The sequence below is a fragment of the Boleophthalmus pectinirostris genome, unplaced genomic scaffold (genome assembly GCF_026225935.1).
Source record: "Boleophthalmus pectinirostris isolate CB_2022bp ecotype Guang Dong unplaced genomic scaffold, ASM2622593v1 HiC_scaffold_12, whole genome shotgun sequence".
In the NCBI taxonomy this organism is placed as follows: domain Eukaryota; kingdom Metazoa; phylum Chordata; class Actinopteri; order Gobiiformes; family Gobiidae; genus Boleophthalmus; species Boleophthalmus pectinirostris.
In genome coordinates, this window is record NW_026571018.1 from 10,226,578 (window position 1) to 10,252,002 (window position 25,425).

The following is a 25,425-nucleotide window of genomic DNA, read 5'->3' on the forward strand; positions in this document are numbered from 1 at the left end:
CACCTTCTTTATTCAGTTGCGGAACAATTACAAAACTCAGAAAACTCATTGCTACAATGAAGTCACAGGAAGTTTCAGTTTGTTTCTTCTCTTTTAAGGTCCGTGGAGTGCGTCTGATTAAGAGCCTTTAGTCACTCCGCTCTTATCCAAAGCCGTGATAAGGCGTCTCTATCACAAATCATACACTGATAGAAGTCCATTTAATACAGTAAGGCAAAGTTTAAATAGAAGTGGGGGTATTGTGAGAAGCACTTTGTGAATAGGATTTATTTGCGTCTTAAAGGTTCTATATTACGCAAAACTGACTCTCGTGAGCTTTAAGTCATGTTATAATGTTGTTACCCCATTAAAAACTTATCTGGAGTTGTGTTTTTAGTGTTTTGTCAGCCTAAATATGAAGGGTTTGTGTGTGAATTAAACATGTGTGAATGAAAACAAAACAAAACACAACTCCAGGTCTGTTTGTGATGAGGAAACAACATTATAACAGATCAGAAAATAGTGTAATATGGGTTATTTGAATGTGTTGAATTTGTGATGAGGGATTTCTTCTATTTCAAGTTCCTCCTTTAATTAATCATGTGAGGAAAGCTGTTGTCCACAGGGTGACGCCTGTTGGGATTTCCAGAACAAATGTACAGAAAATAGCATAGTATTTAGAAACTGTTGCAGTCACTCTTCTAGAAACCTTTGAAATGTCAGCTCTTGTAACAGGACGGGCCCTTAATGTACTCTTAATGCTGTGTAGTAACTGGAAATAAGCAAATCAAAATACAAAAATGATTATGGTTTGTCAGAATAAGAATTTCTGATTAGTTCTAGTCTTAGTTTGAAAGTGACTGGTCGTTTCAAAATAAAATGTGTTTTAAAAGGTCCATATTATTCTATTTTCTGATCTATGTTATAATGTTGTAGCCTGATACATCAGCCGGTTTTACTTCGTTTCACTTCGTACAAACCGTCTGATTTCACAGCCTTAGATTTCGTTCGTTCGACAGTAGGCTGGTACTTTTTATCATTTAACCAGTCGCTGCCATTTGGTCGTGAAGTGTAACGGGGTTAACTGGAATATTAAACGTTTCCCAAATCCTGTTGGAAGAAGGGCAATATTGGCTTTCCCCTTGATAAAATTCACTAAACATTCTCTTTATTCCGGCTTTAAATCCTCAATCTCGGGAATCGTTGACAACACTGAATATGTCACTCTTCGCTGATTGGCTGGTGCCCGAACTTGCACTTCTGGGGTTTTTGCAGACTGTCTATTGTATTTTGATTCCTGACCTAGTTGATAGAGAGAAATGAAATTGAGCAGAGGCAGTAGGTGGCGCCAGTGATGTTTCCTCATCGCAAACAGGCCTGGAGTTTTGTGTTTTGCTTCATTCACTCATTTATAAATGAATGAAAACTTCGCACACCAGTTTCTTGAAACGGGTGCGTTGGAGGCGAGGGAGAAGCTCAACACAGAGAAAAATCCTGCACACCGTCTTAGTTGCAGATTGTGAAATTTTGACCTTATGTCCTAATAAATTTCACAATTTGCAAGACGGTGTGCAGGTTTTTTCTCAATATTCACACATGTTTACCACATAATTCCTTGAGCTTTGGAGATGTAGACAAACTAATAATAAAGTGTTACTCAAACGTGTGAATGAAACAAAACCCAACTCCAGATCTAATTTTGAGGAGATCACATTTTAACATTTTGAAACAAAACACAACTCCAGGTCTGTTTTTGAGGAGGAAACAACATTACAACATGACTTAAACCTCACAAGAGTTAATTTTACGTAATATCAGACCCTTAAGATTTAAAGCCAAGAATTCAGCAGCCTATGTGAACATTTAAAAGACCAAAGTGAGAAGTATTTGATCAGACTCTGCCGTTGTGTACTCAATATACTTTATGTGAGTATGGGCAGGGACTGGTTCAGTGCACATTCATATACATACACAAAGCATGGTTCATTTACAACATGAAAGACACAGTGACAGGACCAAAACAGACCTTTTTCACTTCACAACAGCCAAAAGTGCCGTGTTGTAGGGTCAGTTAAAGCTTTTCTATGGCAAAATATCTATGAAAATGTCTCGCGTATTTTCCACCAGCTTCATAAATCTGCCCCATCACCAAATCTTCAACCAACAAGGTCGACAAAGGAAATATTCTGTCCATGAAGAATTTATCCACAACTATCAAGGTAAGAAAGACGAAAACGTAAAGGTGAACAACGACGATGCATTAGTGAACTACTCCTGAGAAAAACTAACGCTATGGTCATGAATAAAACATAAGTAACTTGTGAACTCAGACTTATTCTCCAATTAAAAGAAAAGTTACACAATGCACCTTTAATTAGCCTTAATAAAGCATGAACAAAGACTTAATTCAAAATGATGAAATAGTTTGTTTAGAATAATTTAAGCTTAGTAACTACTTCTACAGCGTATTCTTTGCTTACACATAACATATTTAATCATCGTGTTACCTTTTATTGCTTTGAAAATGCTATATTCGCTCTCCCTTTGCTCTCCTCACTAAACCACTCCCCCTTCAGAGCGCTGTCACAACACAATCAGCACTGTTTTGTATCCAGCTTTAGCACATTTATGAAAACTTGTCATGTGGGAAGGCTGTGGGCGGAGCTTTGGACAGAATCCTACAGCCAACCGTGAATAGGGCCCATGAGAGATCGCTAGATTACTCAAACATGCATGGGTGACGTCTACAACCTCTTCAGGCAGGTTTTTGATGAGAGAAAAACGTGATATGACGGTAGAAAGTTCCATAAGGTGAATTCTGCATGATACTAAGCCTGAATCATTCTTAATAAACTATTTGTTCATTATGAATTAAGTCTTTCTTTGTGCTTTTTAAAAGACTATTTAAAGTTATGCTTTTAATTAAGTGTGAAAGTCTGAATGGAGCTTTGGAGTTACACTTTGAGGTAGCAGGATCAACCATTTTAACTGTGGGAAACAAAGTGAAAAGTCTATAAACCGTTGTGGAAATCTTAGAGGCCGTAGTTGGTAAATAGTCACATTTTTATACGGCGCTTTTCCACCTTCAAGGCTCGAAGCGCTTTACATCAAGGAACCGTTCACCCATTCACACGCACACATTCATACACCAGTGTACGCAGACACTGGGGACAGGTGGGTTAAGTGCTTTGCCCAAGGACACAACAACGGCGCCCATCTGTGGGAGCTGAAATCAGGATCAATGGGCAAATAGTTCATGTGTGACAGTCCTCCTCACCTCCGCTTAGTCCCTGGTTTAGTCCCTGGTTTGGTCCCCGGTCTAGGCCTGGGTCTCTTGCCGCGGTACTGCGTTCTGAAGTCTATGAGGCAGTCCTGGGCCTCGGAGATGGAGGTGAACGAGCGAATGGGAGAGTGACTGACTTGGATCAAAGACATGGAGTCCTCCTCATCGTCTATCAGGTTGATCACTTCTCTTGGAAAAAAACAAAAACAAAAACAAAACAAAAATGTCATCAAACCTCTGTCTCATTCACAAAATCAGCCATGGCCAGTCATCTCCTCCACTGTCTGAGTTTATCAAGAGCAGAACCAACCACACAGAGACTCACTGGAGGGGCAGCCCGGGGAGACTGCATCGTCCCCTGAGGAAAAGTGTGTTCAGCCAGAGTGCCTTTTCCATCACAGCTTCTCAGGAGAGCAACTCAGTCCTAACATCATACAGTCTATTCAAAAACATGTCAAGAACTGGCTAATAACTCATCAAACCTGCCATCTTTAGTGTGCCGCCCTCCCTACCCGAGCGTGTCGTCTGTCTGTGTGCTTTACTGTGTTATTTCTCATTGTGTACATTGTGGTTATGGTTGTTAGACAGTTTGTATTCTGCACTTTTTTGTATAATTCTTATTGTTGTGTTTTAGGGTGATCATGTTTCCCATCTTTCAGGGACTACAGTTGGAACAATTACAAAAATGTTGATTAATGTACACTTTAAGGCTGTGCAATTAATCGATTTGTGTGTCAAACAATCTCCAAACCCATATAATCAAGTTGAAAATTTATTTTATTCATTTTATGTTTTATACATCGCAAAACTTGTAGCCTATATTTATTTGCAATTTGAAAGTTCTGCATCAGTTATCAACAGAAGTGGGACCAAGTTGTCGTTTTGTAAGTCTCAGTTAAGTCTCAAATCTTTGACCCCAAGTCCGAGTCAAGTCCCAAGTCAAATACAGGCAAGTCCAAGTCGAATCACGAGTCACTAGTAGAGCCCGACCGATATATCGGCTGGCCGATATTACCGGCCAATATGGGCACCTGGAGACATATCGGCTATCGGCCGATATGCTTGCTGATATGGGCCGATATTTCACGTGGGCATGTTATACCTCGTTATAAAGCTTAGACTCTCTACATTATGTTCATTTAATCCAATTTACAGACAGATAAATGTCCTAATATGTGGCTCCGCATCAGTATTTATCTACGGTGTAATTTGTCTGTGTCTGTGTCCATACTGTCCCTGAACACACCACCAGAGTGACGTCACTTCACTCGCGTGTGTTTGTTTACACCCGCAGCGGTGCGCAACACTGAGATTTTCTTTTTCGGACAATCGGTTTGAGTCTGGATTAAAAGGACTTTTATTAGTGCAGACTTGTGATGTGAGGAGGAGCCTGTGTGAGCGGTGAGTGTTGGAAATACATCGACTTTGAAGCTAGTTTAGGTTTTGTTAGCGGTTAGCTGCTGTAGCTCCCACACACAAACAGACTGTTTTCTATTGGTCTATTGTAAAGTGACTACATTGGCCGTATATTTGCTACTGGACCTGCATTGATATGTAAATGAGCTGTGAATAGACGTGTGAATGATCCACATTTATGCATATAATTAATTACCGCGGTGCGCACGTTTTTACGGCTAAAGGCTAATAGCGATAGTTTACTAGCTAGGAGTTATGGGTCGGTCGCGATCGAAGCGGCTCTTAGTGCCGACTCTTTGAAGCGAACAACAGGAGCCTTTTTCTCACTTTTTCTCTTCATGCCGCTTGTAGACCCGTAGTTTGACAGCAGCAGCGAAACTTTCAGAAATCTGCGTGTGCATAGGATAAAAAAAGTGCATATTTGGCTGCAGTTCAGCATAAAATGAATAAACCAGGACTAGACTTGGGCTTGAGTGAAGGAGAGAGATAGAAACCGAGTCCCGACACTCAGTCCTGGCTCAGTTCTGGTTTAGTCCTGCTTGCAACAAAACCATCTCAAGAGTCGCTTGGGAGCCGAAAGAGCCAGTTGCTTTAGTGAGCCGAGCCGGTTCTCCAAAAAAAAAAAACAAACAAACTGGAATACCCATCACTAGCAGTGACAGTAACAGTAGCTAGAATGTGATGCAAAAATGCCATTAGGCCGACCTACTGTATGTAAATATGATGTAAAGAGTCAAAATAACAATAAATGTTGCCTAAATAAACCCAATTTAGAATCCACTAGAGCCAAACCTAAGTTTTTTTAATCAATTCAAGATTTACAGTGAATTTTTACATCACTAAATATATCGGCGATTATATCGGCAGCGCCAACTCCCATTATATCGGTTTCATATCGGTCACAACAAAATCCATATCGGTCGGGCTCTAGTCACTAGCCCATAAGCCCAAGTCAAGTCCAAGTCGTCTGCTTTGAGCTTCAAGTCATTTCAAGTCTTTAAACCAAAGTACCTAGATTTTTGCAATTTATATGAATTTTAAGATAAAATGTACTTAAAAAAATCATAGTAAATTTAGAGTTGTAGAAATTATTGTAGTTGTAGAAAAAATTTAAGAGTTGTAGACATTAATTTAGTTAATTTTTCATTTTTAAATGTCTTGACAAGATCTTAGTGTGAATCACTGCAGTTAGAATAGAAAGAATTCAGATTTAAAAGTGCTTCTCAAGTCACAGGACTCAAGTCCGAGTCATGTCTCAAGTCACTGACCTTCAAGACCAAGTTGACTCCCAAGTCTTAGTCAGTTTTATCAAGTCAAGTCTCAAGTCCCAAAAAATAGTGACTCGAGTCCAAGTCACAACTTGCAGGTCCACACCTCTGATAAATACAATTAAAGATGCACTGTGTAACTTTTCTGGCTTTTCTGGCATCTGTTACCTGCTTGTTTCTGTGTATACTGTGTGAATACTCAAGCTCAAAAATACCTAGAAAAAACTGTGAATTTGCTACTTTTACATTATAAAATGTCTTGACAAGCCTTTGGTACTGTTCCAATACAAAGCTTTAAATGTGGAGTTACGTCTTCATGTAATCTGCAGTAAAACAGCAAAGGATCATGGTCTATGTAGTTCCCTCCCACAAAGAGACTTGTAATTCGAGATGCTGTGATGGCCCATAATATTATTGTGAGACTTTTGACAATATGATATCACAATTTCTGTTATTTTTACTTCCCTGTCGATTTCTGGACCAAAATTGCAGAACTAAATTAGAATTTATGAGAAATGACAACTGAATGAACAACTCTGAATATTTGTACAGATCTATTACTGGAGCATGAATCGCTCAAAATACAGCTCTGAGGCAAGATGGGAGGATGTGTTGTCACAATTACAGGTTAAAAGTTGAATTAGATACTTATGATAAGGCTTGATAACAACTTTGATCCGCAATGATGGTAAGACACGCCTTTTTAAGAACAAAATAATTATAGTTTCTTTAGTGTTACCATGTGATATCTAGTTCTGATATCAATGAAGACTATTCTAAAAGTATTCAGTAAAGGTTATTTTTTTTGGCCCATTGATGTGATTTTTTTTTTTCTTTTTTCAGAATCAAAACTTGTTCAAATGAGTCTCTAGTTTTAATATCGACTGGGTATCGATTTCTGTTTTAACATCCCTACCTCACGTTTTTTAATACTGTATCTGAATTGCTAAGGGGCAGCTCAAATTTAAATTATTAAAATGTAAAATTATGTTGTAAATAATACAGTGAGTTCTTGGGTTTTGTCACTAATTGAAAACACCAACATTTGTGAGTTTACCTTTTGAATATTTCATGACAAAGTACAATGGAATCAGTAGGAAAGTCTGGCCCTTGCCTCCCCATCTGGGACATCTTCACATTTTATTAGGGGTGTAACGGTACATGTATTGATGCCGAACTGTTTCGGTGTGGGACATTCGGTTTCGTGCAGGGCTGTACATGAGTGATTTCGCGCAATTTGTGTGTGTTTAACATTACGCCACTACATGTGCAGCTACACGGAAGGCTCGGCTCTTTAATATTCACTGACTGGGGTGGCAGTGTTTCCCGTCGTGCTTTATAGTTAGAGTGGCCACCTTCACAACAATTGCCCTCCGGCTTGACTCTGAACCATGTGAATCCTCGGAAAACTGCGGCCGTCACGCAGTCCTCACTTTCGCCTGCAAGGAATCTCCACCCCCAAAATACGAAGATTGAGTAAAACTTCGGAACGGAACTGTTTTGTTTACTGTTTACAAAGAATTTACTTTTTATAATATTTCAAACATTTGTTGCTTATTTGAGAATATTTTATTTAATTTATTACTATTACCAATCAGCATTTATTTAATTTTCTCGTTTATTTAATGTTAAAATAAAATGTTGGTTTAATAAACACACAAATGTAAACAACAACAACAACGTAAATAAACAACAAGCAAATGGTCTTGTATTTTGTTCCCATTCTGGACCGATCATGAACCAAACTGTGGCCTCAAAACCGAGGTACGTACTGAACCATAATTTTTTGTGTCCTGTTACACTCCTACATTTTAGAATCTGAAAACGACCAATAGAAAAGCCTTACTGTGGCTGCACATTGAATCCAGAAGGTCCAGCCTCTGTCAACACAAGAACAACACAAACAACAAAGTCAAATATTTACACAGCAAACAAAATACAACTTAAGAGTCCATTTGGTCAACATGCTGGAGGAGTCAGACCAAATACACACTAACAATTTTGTATTCTAATGTACACATCAGAAATTGACACTTTGCAGTGACGTCACGCAGGGAGTGTTCTACATGTATGTCTAAGGCGAAATGCTTATCCATGATGACACAGCGTACACATTAGCAAACACAGCTAAAACAGATGTAAGATTGTCTGAAAACTAAAGGGAAAAAAATGCAAAAGTGACTGTAACAATGGATTTTCAGTAGCCTGTGATTGACGCGAGAGTTCATGGTCCTGTTTGGGAGTTTGAATTTCAACAAAAAGGTGAAAGTGACAACCTGAAAAACTAATTTTCTGTGTCTGAGACTTTTTTTAACAGCACAAATCAGCTAATCTGTTGTAGTTCCATCGTGAGCTCTTTGTGGTCAGACTGTCAGCTTCAGACGGAGCAGTGTCTACAGTGTCACACTCCCAGGGAATTTTCATGAGGTGCAAAGTATGAACTGAACAGGCTGCATTCATGTTCTATAATTTGATGATATCATATTTCAGATAAGGGGCAGGGTTTCGCTGTTATTGTTGAGAGATTGAGTCCACAAACTTACCATACCGTGTGGCTTTAAGTTCTTTTAATTATCAACAATCTCGCCTTAATGGTTGAATAAATACGTTTAGATGTAAATATAGATACCTGAATCTTTGTGTTCTGATTGGTCCAAAGCCGACAGCAGTCCTCCAGTCTGTAACACGGGCAAACCAACACACTAACTCCAAGATTCATACAACCACAAAGCAATTTTAAAATACCAAGTGTAGTACCTACAACTAAACAGAAAATCTTTTAAAATGTAAATTAATGAATTACACAACCCAGACCCTCTGACTGTAAATACCACAGATCTATTTTAGTCCTCGGTCTGATGTATTAACTAGTTTAGTCAACAGACAAGTGTTATGGATTATTAGTTCTGGTTAAGTCCCAGGTTTAGTCATTATTTGGTTTCAGTTTTAGTCTGGGTTCAATCTTCGGTAGGTATTTAAACCCTGGTAGTTTCAACTTTAACAAATGTTATTTTATTTTTATTCCAAATTTTCTGTGTTTGTTCAGCGTTAATCAGAATAAAAATGCATACAAATTTGAAAGAAAAAAAAAATCTAAACAAATAAGATCTGGTTCCCTTCCATTCACGTTAAAGGTGTATTATGCAACTTTTCTGGTGGAGGGTCCATCACCTAGCCTAATTCATCAGCTGATTTCACTTCGTGGAAACCGTCTGACCTTGCAGCATTAGGGTTTATTCGTTCGACAGTAGGCAAGTACTTTTTATCATTTAATCAATCACTGCTATTTGGTCGTGACGTATGAAATGCGCCGCTAACGGGGCTAACTGGTATATTAAGCTTTTTCCAAATCCCGTAGGAAGAAGGGCAATAACATCTTTCCCCTTGATAAAATTCACCAAACATTCTCTTTATTCCAGCTTTAAATCCTCGATCTCGGGACTCGTTGACAACAATGAATATATGACTCTTCGCTGATTGGCTGGTGCCCGAACTTGAACTTCTGGAGTTTTTGCAAAGCGTCTAGTGTATTTTGACTCCTGACGTTGCTGCTGAAGAGACATTAAATTGAGAGTCGTCACTAGGTGGTACCAATCTGGCTATCCATCGCCAGCTTGTCTCCCTGGAGATGTCATAGCTTTCCCTGGAATGTTCCGTGGCATGACATTATACACATCTATCATCGTATCTTGGATTTATTCCTAACGGGGGTTTCTGTTGCTCAAAAACAAAGTAATTCTCTCTGTGAACCTCTCCACAGATCTGACCTGTATATGTCTTCTTTCATATAGATAACTTTAATCTCTACCATGGAACATTCTAGACCAAGGATCTCCAACATATAGCTCGGAAGGTACCAAGCAGCTCTCCACTCACTTCCAAGTAGCTCGCCAAAGAATTTCTGAATTATATGTAACGCGCTTAAAAACTAAAATCTGATTAATTACCATTGTAAATTTATCATTTTGATGCCAAACTTATGCACCAGTAAATGGATAATGGTTAATAGGCCATAACTCTTCTACTTTCTCAATTTCTTGCGACCGCTAAAATGAGTAGCTCTCTGTCATTTTTGTTTCATGAAGGTAGCTCACCAGAAGAAAAAGGTTGGAGACCCTTGTTCTAGCTAATACAATAACATCTTCATGGAGAAAAGCATTTGACGAACCCTCCACCAGAAAAGTTACACAATGCAGCTTTAAGGAAGCGTTGCAAAGTTCGGCTCATTCCTGAACATCATGGTGTAGATGTAGTGTAGATGTGAGCTGCTGCAGTGAGAGTCAGACTGTGGTCCTTACAGCTGCTGCTCGGGGCGGTCTGCGCTGGAAGCACATCTCTGTGTGAAGGCTGTACTCTCGGATGGGGATCGCCCTGCCACACACATAGCACTTCTCCTGAGCTCCACTGGGCCTGGAGAGACACAAGATGCGATTAAGTGAGCAATCAGCAACATCGTTTTGAATGTTTGAAAATGTTTAAAGATCCTATATTGCGTAAATTTGACTCTCGTTAAGTTGAAACCATGTTATAATGTTGTTACCTCATCAAAAACAGACCTGGACTCATGTTTTGTTTCATTCACACATGTTTGAGTAACACTTTATTATTAGTCTGTCTACATTTGTAAACCTGAAAATGCTCTGTTCTACCTTGTGATGTCATGAAGCTGTAGTTTTCAAGTTAACAGATCCTTTTACCTTTAATTCAGTAGAGATTGGTAATTTCAGGGCTGAAATCATCCAAATGATTCTATTGAAGATGTATAGAGTTTAAAAACACAGTGGAGCACTTCCTGTATAACCCCATGACATCACAAAGTGGAACAAAGTGCTTTCCATTTAAGAGAAGTATATAGAGTTTGTGTGTTAAACATGTGTGAATGAAACAAAACACAACTACAGGTCTGTGTGTGATGAGGAAACAACATTATAACATAGGTCAGAAAACAGGATAACATACATAGACCCTTTAATAAGTTTCAATTTCATTTTAGAAGCTTCTCTTGCTCCCCAAACAAGTCACACCCCGTTCAGAGCCTTCTCGCAACACAATCAGCTTGCATCCTGCTAATGAAAAATGAATAAAAAATTGCTGTGTGGGAGCATAGGAGATGTAGAAATGTGAGTGTGTGAGGTATGTACTGTGAAAAGTAAGGAGGGTTCAAATAGGGCCCAGGAGACATCACTAGATTGCTCAAATATGCATGAATAACACATACAACGTCTTCAGGCATGTTTTTTGATGAGGAAACAACATTAAAATGTGGTAGAAAGCTCCAAAAAGTCAATTTAGCATTATACCCCGTCTTTAAAATGATGATGACAGCCTAGATCAGAGCAAAACTGACCCCCAACCAGAACTAGACCATGAAATGTGAATGCACTCTTGAACAGGGTTAACAAAAAGATAAAACATAAACTAGAACCAGCACAAACCCAGTCTACACCTAAATACAAGGTGTCCCAAAACATTTGACATCATTATGCATGCCAGTAATTTTGGCATTTCACAGAATGTTAGAAAACAGATTAAGATTTTATATTTAATGTTTTATTTTTGTTCTGTTTTTAGGTTGAGCCATGCCGTTCACTCCCAAAGAGAAGTCATTTTGCGTCTTGGAATCTGCTCGCACATTCACCCAAGACCCAAGACTTTGCAACCTTCAATGCAAAATTTGGAAAAACTTCACCAACTGGCAAACAAAGACCCATAATGAACTCACGATGTTCAACAACTAAACTAAATCAAGATAAAATAAGGCTTAAACAAAAACTATACCAGGACTATAAACATAAAGCGAGAGACTGTCAGGAGAACTCAGGTCCACAGTGTGTCAAAGGTTCTGTGTATGACATCAACCTCAAGTGGGAGGGGTGCATCAGTACTAGGGCTGGGTATCATTAAGAAGTCGCCGATACAATACATACCTCGATCAGTGAGTTTCGATTCAATACGATACATTTCAATTCGTTTTTAGTACGGTTAAATAAAAACAATGGCAAAATCATGACTGTGACACTAAAAGTCTTTGTTAAACCACTTCTTGTGCAAAGTTCATATGAAATACACCCATTTTACTCAGTGAAAATGTCAAATCTGTCACATAAACGAGTTTTCTTCAACTAAACAAGCAACAAAACTGTATCGCCGTAACAGAATAATCAAGTAAAATATACCAAAAAAATACTCTAGGTGATATATCGATACAGCAGCCCACGGTATCGATACTGTATCATCAGATTAAGCGATACGATATATCGATATTTCAATATTTTTGCACACCCCTAATCAGTAATAGTAATAGTGACATACTCTGTGTCATCTGAGTCCTCTGCTTCTCCTCGTCTCGTCCTTTTCCTCCTCAGTTTCAGTGACGCTAGAAAGTTTAGAGAAACAGTTAATTACAAGCGAGTTTAAAGCTTTAAGTAGGCAAGTCGAGGCAAGTTTATTTGTAAAATTCATAAAAGTACAAAGTAATTCAAAATGCTTTACAGAATAAGAAACAGATTAAAATCACAATAAAAACAGATCAATACATAAATAATCATCATAAATTTAAGAAGAGAGAGAGGCATTAAATGAGAGAGAAGAGTGCAGAACGAAAACTAAAAGTGGATTTGGAAGTGCAGTTCAACTTCACCACTAGATGTCAGGAAAACTCAATGTAATAAGACAGTTGTGGTAATTCTAGTAACAGCAGCAGCATTACCATTTCCAGGGTTGAATAAGTAATTGTAGTAGCACTAATAGTATTGTAAACTTGGCTCAGGTGGAGAGAGTGCAGTAGTAGTAGAAAATTTGTTGAGGTACACAGTAGTAGCAATGCAGTAGCAATATTAGCGGCAGAAGAAATTTCAGTAGTAGCGCGCAGTAGGTAATAATAGTAGTGGCATAAGTAGTCGTGTTACAAGTAGTAAACAGGGCTGCCATCTTTCATTTTTGATTGCCCACTTGCCCTACATATGATTCAGACTTTAGACATGTAAGAGTAATGTGTGTAAAAAGTAAAATATTTGAACTTGAGAGCCTCGCTGATAAAAGCTTTTCCAGTTTATTCTTCCACGTTTCCTTTTTCTACTTTGTGACGTGGTGAACAAAATTAATGATACTTTGCAGCTGATGTCAACATTCCCTGGGCTTGTGACACTAACTTCAGGTTCTGCTCTGTCTTAGACTTTAAATTGAGCTTTATTTTAAGACAATCTGACTATGAAAAACTGATTTAGCTAGAAATAAAAAGGTGAGCTGATTTGTGCTGTTAAAAAAGTCTCTCACACATAAAATTACAGTCATTAGCCAACAGTTTTACAGTTATTCGTACTCACCGTTATTGTTGAAAATCAAACTCCTAAACAGGACGAGCGTTAAATTAATCACAGGCCGTAGAAAATGTGCTGTTTAAAACTAAAATTTTGTGTTTTTCCATGAGTTTTCTGACAATCTTAAAACCTTTTGGATCAATTTGTGCCTTGTGTGACCATGGTAACTCCTAAACATTCAACTATAGAGATACATGTAGTACACCCCCAGCAAAGTATCATTAGTAGAGTCTCACCTCGGTCCTCCACTGAAGGCTCTCCATCGCAGAAGGCAGCGTGCATCTCGATCTGGTCCGAGGGGAAGGCTCGCTGGCAGATGGGGCACTGGACCGGACCCTCTGGACCAGGGGCCAGGTCTGAGTCCAGGTCTGGGGACTCGGATCTCTGTGGTCCTGGTTCCTCTCTGGACTGAGAGTCACAAGAGGGACGGTCCAAATCCACGTCTGCAGGTTTGAAGTGGAGCTGCTCTGGTGATTCTTTTGGTCCTAAAACAACACTCACTCAGCTCAGAATAATCATCTTTTTCAGGACAGTGAACAAAATAATTCTGGGTCTGGGTACATTTTGTTTCATTCACACATGTTTAATACACAAACTCTGCGCATTTAGGTCGGGTTCTTCTCTCAGATGGAAAACACATGTTACTCAAACATGTGTGAATAAAACAAAACACACCTCCAGGTCTGTTCTTGAGCAGGTAACAATTTCATAACCTGTCTTAAAGCTCACAAGAGTCAATTTTGGTTAATTTAGGACCTTTAAAAATGCAGATTTTACCCTCTTGTGACTCTGGACCCGTCTCCATTGATTCCTCGTGCTCCGCTTGTTCTACCACAATTGGAGAATCCACTTGGACCGTTTCAATCTCAGGGCTGACGGCCGCAGGCTAAGACAATGAAGTGTTAGGATGATTACAAACTCAAAGCTAAAAACACAACACATTGTTTTAAAGGTGCACTGTGTAACTTTTCTGTTGGAGGGTCTGTCACGAGATGTCTTTGCTCTGCCTCAAATATTCCACAGTGTGACATTAAACAGCTCTACCTTACATTTATTCAGTTACAGTGATTTTATTGCTGAAAAATATTTAGAAAAGCAGGCGTTCTGACTATGAGCAGGGTCACCTCTGCACACTCTGACCCCGTAACGTCGTCTGTTTTGGTGTCCGTGAAGATAGCGAGACCCTGTACCAGAAAAGTTCCACAATGCACCTTTAACTGTAAGATTAAAGGTCACCTGAGAAGGCAAAGTCAGCTCCTGAGTGAGGTCATTGTCACTGAGCTGAGTTTCTGTGGAATATAATATTACAAAGTAGAATTTATTGCCATAATATTAGTAATATGCTAAAATGCCCTCTAAAATGTAAATATAATGTAATGCAGCTCTATTAAACCAGTCCACAAGAGATGTAACGGCAACTGGTAATTTAATCATTTCAAATTGCTCACACTTCACTGTGATTGGTTAAAACCACCTGCCAATCAATCCTATAACAACAGAGGCTGACCTGTATTAGACATAGTGCGATAATGGACCTTGCCATGCATAAATATCAAAGTTCAACATTTGTGATTTTTTTTTTTTATTGATCTGTGTCTAGGCCTCTCATGATGTGAATTTTAAGTACAATAAATTGGTGAATGAAATAGAAGATTAACAAAATACTGAAATTAATTTATGCCACTGACACAAGAACCCTAAAGTAAAATATCCCCAAAAACTATTCTGAATGTACAATATCATAAAAACTCAGTAATAGGAGTTATTTATTCAACTCTCTATACCCTAATTCAGATTGTAGTACATAAAAGTAACAAAAAGTTCCTGTCTAGTACAAAGAAAAAGTACTCAAGATAAATATTGATAGTGACAGGCCTGCATGTGTCTGTCTCATTTCTGTCCTAAACATACAGAAATTGACTTTTGCTCTTGGTTGGGTTTATTTTATTTCATTTACCTGGACAAACCTCACAGTCCGACTCCACCTGTGTCTCGTCGTCTTTCAGATGAAAAAGTGCTTGCTTCTCATTCGGCTCTTCCTCTTCTGTCTCCTTAATCCTGGTCTCCTTCTCCCTCTCCTCACCAGCGCTCTTGTCTCCCTCCTCCTCTCCCTCCTCCTCCTCTTCCTCCCTCTGACTCTCTGTTTCCTCCCCCACCTCCTCCAGCTCATCGTTGGATTCGTGCTCCTTTAGTTTGCCTTTCTGTCTCCGAGAGCGTCTGAAATCACAAACACTCTTACACAGTTTTAGTGATAAAAAACAATCATCTGTTACCTTTCACAAACAAGATGGAAACAAAATGGGTTCTGTAATTGTGTACAATAGACTCAGAGATACTTTGCAGCTAACGTCATCAACATTTCCTGGAAGCACTACTGTTTCTCAAGTTAGACTTTAATCTGAGTTTTATTTTAACACAATCTGACCAGATAAGAAGACTTGGTTGGAACTACAACAAAACCTAAACACCTTGTTCATATCAATTTATTATTTTTTCTTGAGCTTTCAGACAATCTTAAAACTTTTTGCTTGTGTTTGTAAATGTGTGCATTATGTCACCATGGTAACATCACAAACATTCCACCATAGATATACATGTAGAACACCCCCAGTGTGATGTTACTGCAAAGTATCAATAGTATATATTGGATTAAAGAAACTCATTTACACAAGAAACAAAAGCACACTTCTGCCACCTATGGTTTAAAATGTGCCATTGTCATTTGCATTATGAGCCTTACCTTGTGGGGAGATGAATCTGAGGTGAATTAGGTTCAGGTGAGGGGGATTTCTGGAACAAAAATTTACCATATTCTTAATAAATATAAAGATACATTTTAAAAACCAAGATTTAAATAAACTTCAGGGTTACATTTTTTACATGAGATTTTGCCTTTTTTGGTAAAATTTTCCTTTCCATAAACTCTACCTGCTTCTTTTTGTGTTTTGCTTGAAATCCTTGAGAAATCCTATAGAAATATCTGGAGTGATCTCTGAATACACATGAAAGCTCCAACAAAAATGAGACACTACTTTGAGTCAGTCACATGACACTCTAACCTGGCTCATGCCGGACTGATATGTGTGTCACTCTGAACTGAGTTCTACACAAATATGGGGGGAATCCATCTTTCTGAGCAAGGTAAACGTCACTCTGCAGCTAAAGCTACAAAACTTTGGGAAAAAATGAAACAACAACTTTCTGAGGCTTTGGTCTTTAATTAAAGTGCTCCTTCAGAGTCTCACTTCTGACCTAGTTCAAGGTTTAGTCCCTGGTTTAGTCCTTGGTTTAGCTGTAGGACTGGGTTGTACCTCAGGTTGTGGCAGTACAGGCCCTCCCCACTCCAGTTTGTGGAGCAGACCCCTCTGAGCCTGCTTCAGACTCTTCTCATACACCTCCATCTGGGCCACGATCACCTGTCACAAGAAAATCATTAGTGCGGACACTGGGGACCAAGGTTAATACAGACATCATAGGCTCTTATTTGATGGATCTGTTGTACTAACATAGTTACATTACTACACAGTTACACTACCATTCAAAAGTTTGGACGGACCATCTCATTCAAAGTTTTATTTTCTATATTTTTACTACTTTCTACATTTTATATACACACAGAAGACATCAAACATATGAAGCAAGATATATGGAATTATGAAGTAAGTAAGTTCACTAAAAGTGAAAAAAGAAGTATAACCAAATCCTCAAAGTAGCCACCCTTTGCTTTGTTGACAAATATTTATAGTTATTGAACCTTTCCTTACAAAATAATTACATATATCTTACTTCATACATTTGATGTCATGTGCATAAAATGTCATAAACTTATACAAAAAACACTGAATGAGAGTGTGTGTTCAAACATTTAGCTCGTGGTGTATTTCTAATGAGAGAATTCTTGTCAGTGCCTTGGTGTAGAGGTTGGGGTCCAGGCCTCGGGGGCAGAAGGGCACTCCCCAGTAATAATGCACCGTGTCCTGGCCTGTGGAGCCTCCAGAGACACCGGGGACAGCAGACTGAGACAGGGTAGCAGACTGAGAACGAGCACCAGCAGCTCTGGGAAACAACAAAGAGACAGACAAAGATGGAAAAAGAGGTGGAGCTCACGGTACAGGATTATATTTGTATCACAACATTGAAGATATTCTTTTGCGTGCCCTTAAGCAGCAATAGTTTCCAGTTTTCCGCAATGTTCAAACCACGCATGTTTATATCTCTGTATTGTTATGTTGTTATGTGAATTATATGTGCAGGTTTAAAACAAATATTCTAACTAACTAAGTAAGACCACTGAAATATAATACGATGTAAACTCACCTTCACACATCAGAACTGAGACTTAAATGGGACTAAACCCAGAACTAAACCTAGCCTAGACTGAGCTAAACCAGGACTAGAGCAAGACTAGAGCAGGACCAATCCAAGTCTACATATGGACAAAACTGTGCTCAAATCAGAACACTCAAAACACCCAGATGTTTATAATTTGATCTTGTAAAAGCTGACAATATTACTGACACACGATACATTTCCAGCGATTGTAAAAGCAGATGTAAGTGTGAGACTGAATTTAGATTTACCTGCTGTCATTTTGTGTTGGAGCAGATTCCTCGGCTTCCCTCTCAGTTTGGTGGCTCTCACATTTTTCTTCTGGAAACACTGGACTTGGGGAGACCACAGGCTGTAGACAGAGCAGCTTGTTAACTGGGCATTTATAGATCAGGATTAAATTTCATCGCATAGATCAGACAGAGGGGGAGACTAACCACTCTGCCACAATGTTTGGCCTTACCATGGCGTTGTCCTCGTCCTCATCAGACCAGTGCAGCGTCATGTCACAGGTGGGCTCCCTCTCAGACAGATTCAGCGTGTCCTGTCTCTCTTCTGCATTTGTATCTTCAGCTTCATCTTCAGAAGCCTTTTCTCTCAGTTTATTTGTCCCAAACACTGGACTTTTACACCCGCTCTCCTCCTCTCTCTCCCGTCCTCGCTGTGTCTTTGAAAACACTGGACTTTTGATCAAACTGACATCTTTTTCTGAAATAAATGACAAAGAACTTCCCTGAGAAGAGAATACGAGGGCTGTAGCTTCACTCGTTTCTGATTTTAAGGCACTTTTCAAGTCTGTTTGCCCCAAAACGGGACTTTTACACGGTGGAGAGCTTGGAGCAGGTGGTGTGTCATCGTCCAAATCTACAATCTCGGTTTGTGGATGCGTATTTGTGGATTTGGGTGTGGGGTTAGTGGAACAGAGGCCGGGGCTTTTGTGGAAGGTGGGGCTCCGTGTGAGTTGATGGGAGTGGAAGTTCTGGGAGGGCAAGCTGCTGTCCTGAGAGCAGAGGACAAAGCCTGAAGCAGTGCAGGCGTCCAGCAGGTTCTGGTCCAGTTTGGGGACGTGGACCATGGCCTGGACTCGGAGCAGACCTGAAGAGGACGAGGGGAAGACCGGAGATTTGGGGAGTTCACAGTCTTCGATCTGAGTGGAGTCACAACTCTGGGACGAGAGACACACAAAGACCAGCATCAGCTCAGGAACCAAACCACATAAGTCACACCAAAATAAAAAGGAAATAGACCTAAAATAGGCAGGATGGTGTTACACTTAATAATGGCACAGTACATTTTCAGAGTTCCACTTTTTTTTCCAGAAAGACTTGTTAAACACACCTGAGGAGACCCTAGAGGCACGGACTCTGGGCTGCTGGGAGAGGGCTGTGTTTGGGACAGATCGGGCATCTCCATCAGAGGACTGCCCACTGCTCGCCTGCGTTTCCTGGTCCTGGACATGTGACCAGTTGCCCTTTGACCTCTCCCCTCTTGAGTGCTGCTGTCTGTGGTCTCTGGCTGTGAGTTTCCGTTTGAATAAACCAGTTTACGCCGAGGGGCAGCGCAGACAGGAGCATCATCTATCAGGCTCTGAGACTCACTGATCATCTGAGGACAAGACCACATGGAGGTTTTAGTGCAGTTACCACAGAGGTCGTCTCATTAAACATCATGTATCGCTTTATATAAAAGTCTAGGCCTGTCACAATAACAAATAAAGCACATAATTAAAGCACAATATATTACTACAAAGACATATTCTGATAAACAATAATACTGAAACTACCACTGATCCAAAGCAATAATCTCAGTAAACCAACTTTTAAATAGACAGCATCATTAAAAGAGCTGAACAATTAATTAGCAGAATGAATCAATAATTAGAGAAGTTAATTCTACCTCCTCCAGCTCAAATCTCATCACAGTACAAAAAAAGGCTAAAAATCCCCACTATTGCAAAGAAACTGTACACTAAAATAATGTATACTATAGGTATACTACTAAGTTGATATTGTAATTATCATAATAGGGCTATAAATCATGTATCATCAAGCTGATTGTCATGTTGTTTTTCCTTTGTACACTACTACGCAGTATTCTTATTTAGAACGACAACAATGGAAAAGTGTGTTTCAATCAAAGGTGTCTGTGGAACAGCCTAAATGAAAAAAAAAAATCAAAGCTTCAAGATCTATTCAAGTGTTTAAAAGAAAGATCAAATACAATATGCTAAAGAATACGAGATAGCAAATTAAGTTCTGTGTTAATAATAAGTATAACTGCTACAGATTTTACATTGAGTTGAAACTGCTAATGTTTTTTTGTGTGTGTGAAAAGAGGGCAAATATTACAAGTCTATACTTCTTTCTGCTTCTTTTCATTCACATTGGTGCATGAAACATAATTATTTTATATTCATCTTAAATGAATGAAACAAATAAAAACTCATTATATAAAAGTCCATAGTTTGCTCACACTGTCCTGGATGGCCTTCTTCACTGCGGCATCTTCCTCCTGAATCCTCTGCGCTCTGATGTTTGCCTCCTGTTCACTCAGACGCAGAGCCAGGTCCATCATCTCCTCCTCCGTCATCTCTGCACAAACACACCACAACACACTTCGTAAACTGCTGCTGTCAGGTTCATCATTTTTCTGTAAATTATTTCCTATTCCTAATATGGAAAATCACCCCATATAACTGCAAGCCTCAGCGAGCTTCATTTGACTGAAACCAAACATTGTGGGTGACGTTACACTCACTTAATCCACTTCTTTATACAGTCTATGGCTTTAATACACTGGTTTAAAGTCAAAGTGCATTTAAGAATATTAGTCAGTGGCAGATAGAAGATATGAGATTTTGGTTAATTACAGTTTAGTAAAATCCATAGTTAACTGCGCTTGATATTTGTAAACTGATTCACCTTTGGGCTTTGACATGAGTTGCCTCTCCCTTCTTCGCATTTCCCTCGCTGCAGCTGCTGGGCATTGCACTTCATCCTTAAAAAGCCAAAACAAAGTCCTTCCATTAGAAAGCACTGTGCTGACGTGTGATAATGCCCACTGGAATCAAATCGAATACTTCATTTGATGTAAATGTTCTATATTCATCATTATAAAAATATATTTAAGGCGCACTATGTCATATTTTAGATAGAGGGTCTGAAGTCTTCTGTTCTCCAAGGAGATTTTACTCTTCCCTGGAATGTTCCACAAAATGTCATAAAATGTTTATCTCCAGACAGATGAGTTCACACCATATTGTGGAACATTCCAGGCATTGTAATAACATTGAAAGGTGAACTGTGTATCTTTTATGGTGGAGTGTCCGTCAAACGCTTTTCTTCATGGAGATGCTATTGCTTTGTCTGGAATGTTTCATAATATCTGTTTTCATGGAGACTAAACTACACCAGGCTACAGGTCAGTGCTGTGGTGAGGTGACCCTGCTCACAGTCAGAATGCCTATTTCTCTAGGTATTTTTGCGTTATAAAACATCTGTAATTGAATAAATGTAACATAGAGCTGTTTAATGTGGAACACTCCAGGCAAAGCAATGACCCCCAACCAAAAAGTTAGCATAATCTTTAAAAAAAAACAGTAGCTCCTCTGTGTCTCTGATTGAACAATGTTCAGAGAAAGAGGTGGTTGATTAAAGATTGAAAAGTAATTACATCATCTTCCTGAGTGTCACTCGCTCCTCGTTGTTGACTTTCACCCAAAACTCCAGCATTTTCTCTGTTAATCCGTTTCCTCAAAGGCATCGTGGTGCTGCTTCTGAAGAAATCCTATAAACACACAAGAGAAACAATAGATCAGAATTACTCATTCATTCTAACTGAAAAGAAAAGTACTCCTTAAAAAAATCATATTTCAAAAATGTGCTGGGTACTAAGTCTATTAATTATCAAGAAACATGGTTAGATTCAAGGGTTTGTGACAGAAATTTATATTGTGGAGAAATGATATTCGCCAAGAGACATCATTTTTCCAAAGCAGATTGCAAAGCGTTTAATGCAGCTCTATCATTTAAGACTGTGGATTGAAACTATTCTCAGAGTGAACTCATAATTTTTAAGTTAGTTTGTGTGAAAACAGAGACAGCAAAGGAGAAAGGCAGATGGAGTAGAGGAAAGGGTCAGATGAAGCAGAGGAGCAGAGGAAAGGGTCAGACAGAGCAGAGGAGCAGAGGAGAGGGTCAGACGGAGCAGAGGAGCAGAGGAGAGGGTCAGACGGAGCAGAGGAGAGGGTCAGACGGAGCAGAGGAGAGGGTCAGACGGAGCAGAGGAGCAGAGGAGAGGGTCAGATGGCGCAGAGGAGAGGGTCAGATGGAGCAGAGGAGCAGAGGAAAGGGTCAGACGGAGCAGTGGAGCAGAGGAGAGGGTCAGACGGCGCAGAGGAAAGGGTCAGATGGAGCAGAGGAGCACAGGAGAGGGTCAGACGGAGCAGAGGAGAGGGTCAGACGGAGCAGAGAATGCAGATGTAGCTTACGGTCAGATGGAGCAGAGCAGAACAGAAGAGAGGAAACAAACACAAACTAGAAGAGTAGCTATGTTTGGCAAACGTTAAACTTGCTTTAACAGGTAGTTTGCAAATCAACAAAACAAATCAAAGCTAAACCAAACTGCAATTTAACATGGACAAACTGTTCTCCAGCGTGGACACTCCTGCTCACCCACTGCACCGGACGATAGAGGGACAGAGGAGCTCATTCCCCAACCGGCTCCTAAAGCTCCGCTCAAAAAGTGAGAGCCACAGGACTACATTCATATCATACACCATACAGATGTACAACAACTCACCCTTTTGTCTTCCTATGCCCTCTTGTATATAGCTGAGACTTTATATTTTAATACTTATGTTTCTATTTTATTTTGACTTTGACACTTGTCTCTTGCTGTCTTTTTTGCAACTCATTTAGAATTTATTATTACATTTATATTTGTACTCTTTTTTATTAAGTCTAAGATTAAGTCTCTAGAGCTCCATCCTACAGCTGAGGCTTATGCAAAGTTATACACAAATTAATTTTAAGCAAAGAAAGTCTGTGTTTGGGCTTTAGATGGACAAGGTGCACCGAATAACGTTAATTAACTACACTTTACGGACATAACAAATTAGCGTTAACTTTTAAGATACTCACGTGCTCACGCTCTTCCTCCTCTCATTTGTATAACAGCCAACCCTATAAAACAAAACATGTTTAAGTCACAAGTTTGAGATTAAAAAAACAAATAAATATCGCAGTTTAAATAGTGAATAAAACTTGTGTGAAGTCCTAACTGTTATAAGTTTGAGTTTGTGTATCTGAATACCCGGGAGTCAAGCTATCCAAACTTGGTTGACATGGAAACAGACCGCAATTTAGTCCTTAAAGAGCGTTTTTATAAAGACTTGTGCTTAGTAACTGGGTAAATAAAGCGGTCTATTGTTGTTTTTTATATGTCAGGTACTTATTAATGGGCAGACATCCTTGTAAAGTGTAAATAGTTAGTTAAAACTCACTCGCGGATCAGTCCCTCACTTTCGCGGAGCCATGTTTGTTTCCTGAGATCACGTGACACAGGAACAGACGTGACGGAGCGACGTACAGTTCTGAAAAAAAAAAAAAAAAAAAAAGTAATAATAAAAAATAATAAATAAATAAATAAAAATGAAAAAAAAAAAGTGAAATGAAAATAGTCGATCATTTCATGTTCATAATCTATATTAATAAAGACTGAATGATTTTATTAAGTCTGTGGAAAAAGAGCTGGGTCTATCCATATTCAACATTTGTTGTTGTTGTTGTTGTTCCAATTAACTTACAGCTGGACTATAGCCTACCAAGCTAAACTTAAAGATGTTATTGCTTTGTTCTTGCCTGCATGTTTCACAGCTGTGTTTTATTGCTCTCGGAAATACAGGAAAAAATGCGCTAGATCTTCATCTTTCCTTGGAGACAAGCAGGTAAGAGGAGTTAATATGGAGTTAAAATAAATAAATAAATAAATAAATAATCACACAAAAAGAACCATACACACATCTAGAGAAAGATTTTGGAAGAGGGACATCTTGTGGTGTGTTTGAGTTTAAAGCTTAATCTTATTTTAAACTGTATGAACATTGGTAAGGTGACAAACTAGATCTTACTCATGAACATTGTCAAGTAGCCTGTATGAGAAAAGCAAATCACAGCAACAAGGGCTGAAGAACATTCAAATAGGCTAAGTCTGAAGAGCTGAAAAACTTTTCTGAAAAACTCCCACAAGGCAATAAATACATGTCTTCTGCTATGTGGGGCTCACCAGGTCAGGTATGACTCCTAGGACTGACAATTCAAACTTAACAATAACATGGTATATTCATGCATTTGTCTGAGTGTATTCATTTGACATGCTGTTTGATTTTCATAAACAGAAAGCATTACACAATAAGGCCTAGTTAACCTATAATTAAATGCATGAAATGTAAAATAGCCAACATTTAAGTAACAATTAATCACATTAATCTGTAGGCATACTGAGGTGAATGTTAATTTGGCTCTGAGGAAAACAGGCACCAGCCCAAACCTGTTCTGTCAGGCCTGACATAAGGTTGAAAGCACATTTTAACACATCTCAATATATCAGGTCCTATGTATTGGTGGTTTTTAGATGATGTGATGATTAGTGATTATGTGGTTATTGTCATACTTCCAGATGGGGAACAAGAACCAGGTGTCCCTATATTGTTTAGTCTATATTATAAAAATATATACACAATTCAGTGAAATTCACAGATGTTGAACTGAACCTTATAAATTAAGATGACCAGACGTCCCTATTTACCTGGGACAGTCCCAGTTTTGAGCCCTTTGTCCCCTGTCCCAGCAGATTTATCCAAAACCTGTGATTTGTCCCAGTTTTATACAAGAAATGTCCCAGGTGACCCTATTTTTGACCAATTTGATCCCTGCCAGCAGTAAAGAGAGACATACATTGATGTTTGTTGAGGTAAAATACAGAAAAGCTGCTTAAAAATGACCAAAATATAAAGAAAATGTGACTATACCAGACTAGACCCACATGTCATTCGTGAATGTGCCAAGTGCATAACATATTTTCCTTAATTACACATTCGTTTCACAATTTTATTATTACCAACCACTCCAAACTGAGAGTGTCCCAGTTTTTTATTTTGAAAATCTGGTCACCCCACAATAAATCTGAATTTAATGTATGTATTAGGCCTGAATGTTAATTGATCTGTAAGCTGTAACCCAGCCACAGTGATCTATAAAATGTAAGCTTCACGGTTTCTAATCAGAGTGTAAAAAAGATCTACTTCAATTTTTTCTCTCAAATAATTTTCTATTCTCCAAGTTCACATAAAAATCTCATGAGTTTCTTGCCCATTGAGAAGAAGAGGTGTGCACTTGTAGTTTCAACAAAATTAAATAAATAAATAAATGAATAAAATGGACACATATAAATTAACACGGTTGTGTATGTCTTTTTTTTTTTTGTCACTATGTATTTATCTGTCTTTGGATTATCTGCTATTTTTTTCCTATTATTATTATTATTATTATTATTATTATTATTATTATTATTATTATTATTATTATTATTATTATATTTATTATTTTATTTATTTATTTTTGCTAGAGTTGTTTTATTTTTTTTTATTTTTTTTTTGGGGGGGGTGCACAAATATGATGTATGTTGATACACATACTTTGTAATTTGCTATCGAAATGTATAAATGTAATTATATATATAAAAAAAGGTTTATAATCTAAGGCAGAGAGAGTAAACAGAGAGAAGTTTATGTCGAACAGGTAATTCATTCATCTGCCTCTGCGCATGCGCG

General features: G+C 38.6%; 1 protein-coding gene across 3 annotated transcripts; it reads right to left on the minus strand.

The window, feature by feature from the left end:
- Positions 1 to 1,883: 1,883 nt before the first annotated feature.
- On the minus strand, positions 1,884 to 23,166 carry uimc1 (ubiquitin interaction motif containing 1). Of its 3 annotated transcripts, none has more exons than XM_055148589.1 (20): positions 23,098 to 23,166; positions 22,736 to 22,777; positions 21,267 to 21,380; positions 20,516 to 20,591; positions 20,067 to 20,185; positions 18,933 to 19,199; positions 18,058 to 18,759; positions 17,846 to 17,946; positions 17,174 to 17,321; positions 16,577 to 16,681; positions 16,006 to 16,055; positions 15,223 to 15,482; positions 14,502 to 14,554; positions 14,043 to 14,151; positions 13,502 to 13,750; positions 12,259 to 12,322; positions 10,245 to 10,356; positions 8,576 to 8,624; positions 7,793 to 7,826; positions 1,884 to 3,451 (listed from the first exon to the last, which is right to left on the minus strand). In XM_055148589.1, exons 3-20 carry the CDS (start codon positions 21,354 to 21,356, stop codon positions 3,253 to 3,255), a joined length of 2,787 nt encoding a protein of 928 aa, XP_055004564.1. In that variant the 5' UTR covers positions 21,357 to 21,380; positions 22,736 to 22,777; positions 23,098 to 23,166; the 3' UTR covers positions 1,884 to 3,252. The 3 variants fall into 3 exon arrangements, 2 of the variants coding, with proteins under 2 accessions (XP_055004564.1, XP_055004565.1); XM_055148590.1 differs by having other exon boundaries at positions 3,286 to 3,446; XR_008631550.1 differs by lacking the exons at positions 1,884 to 3,451; positions 7,793 to 7,826; positions 8,576 to 8,624 and adding an exon at positions 13,272 to 13,294 and having other exon boundaries at positions 10,314 to 10,356.
- Positions 23,167 to 25,425: the final 2,259 nt, after the last annotated feature.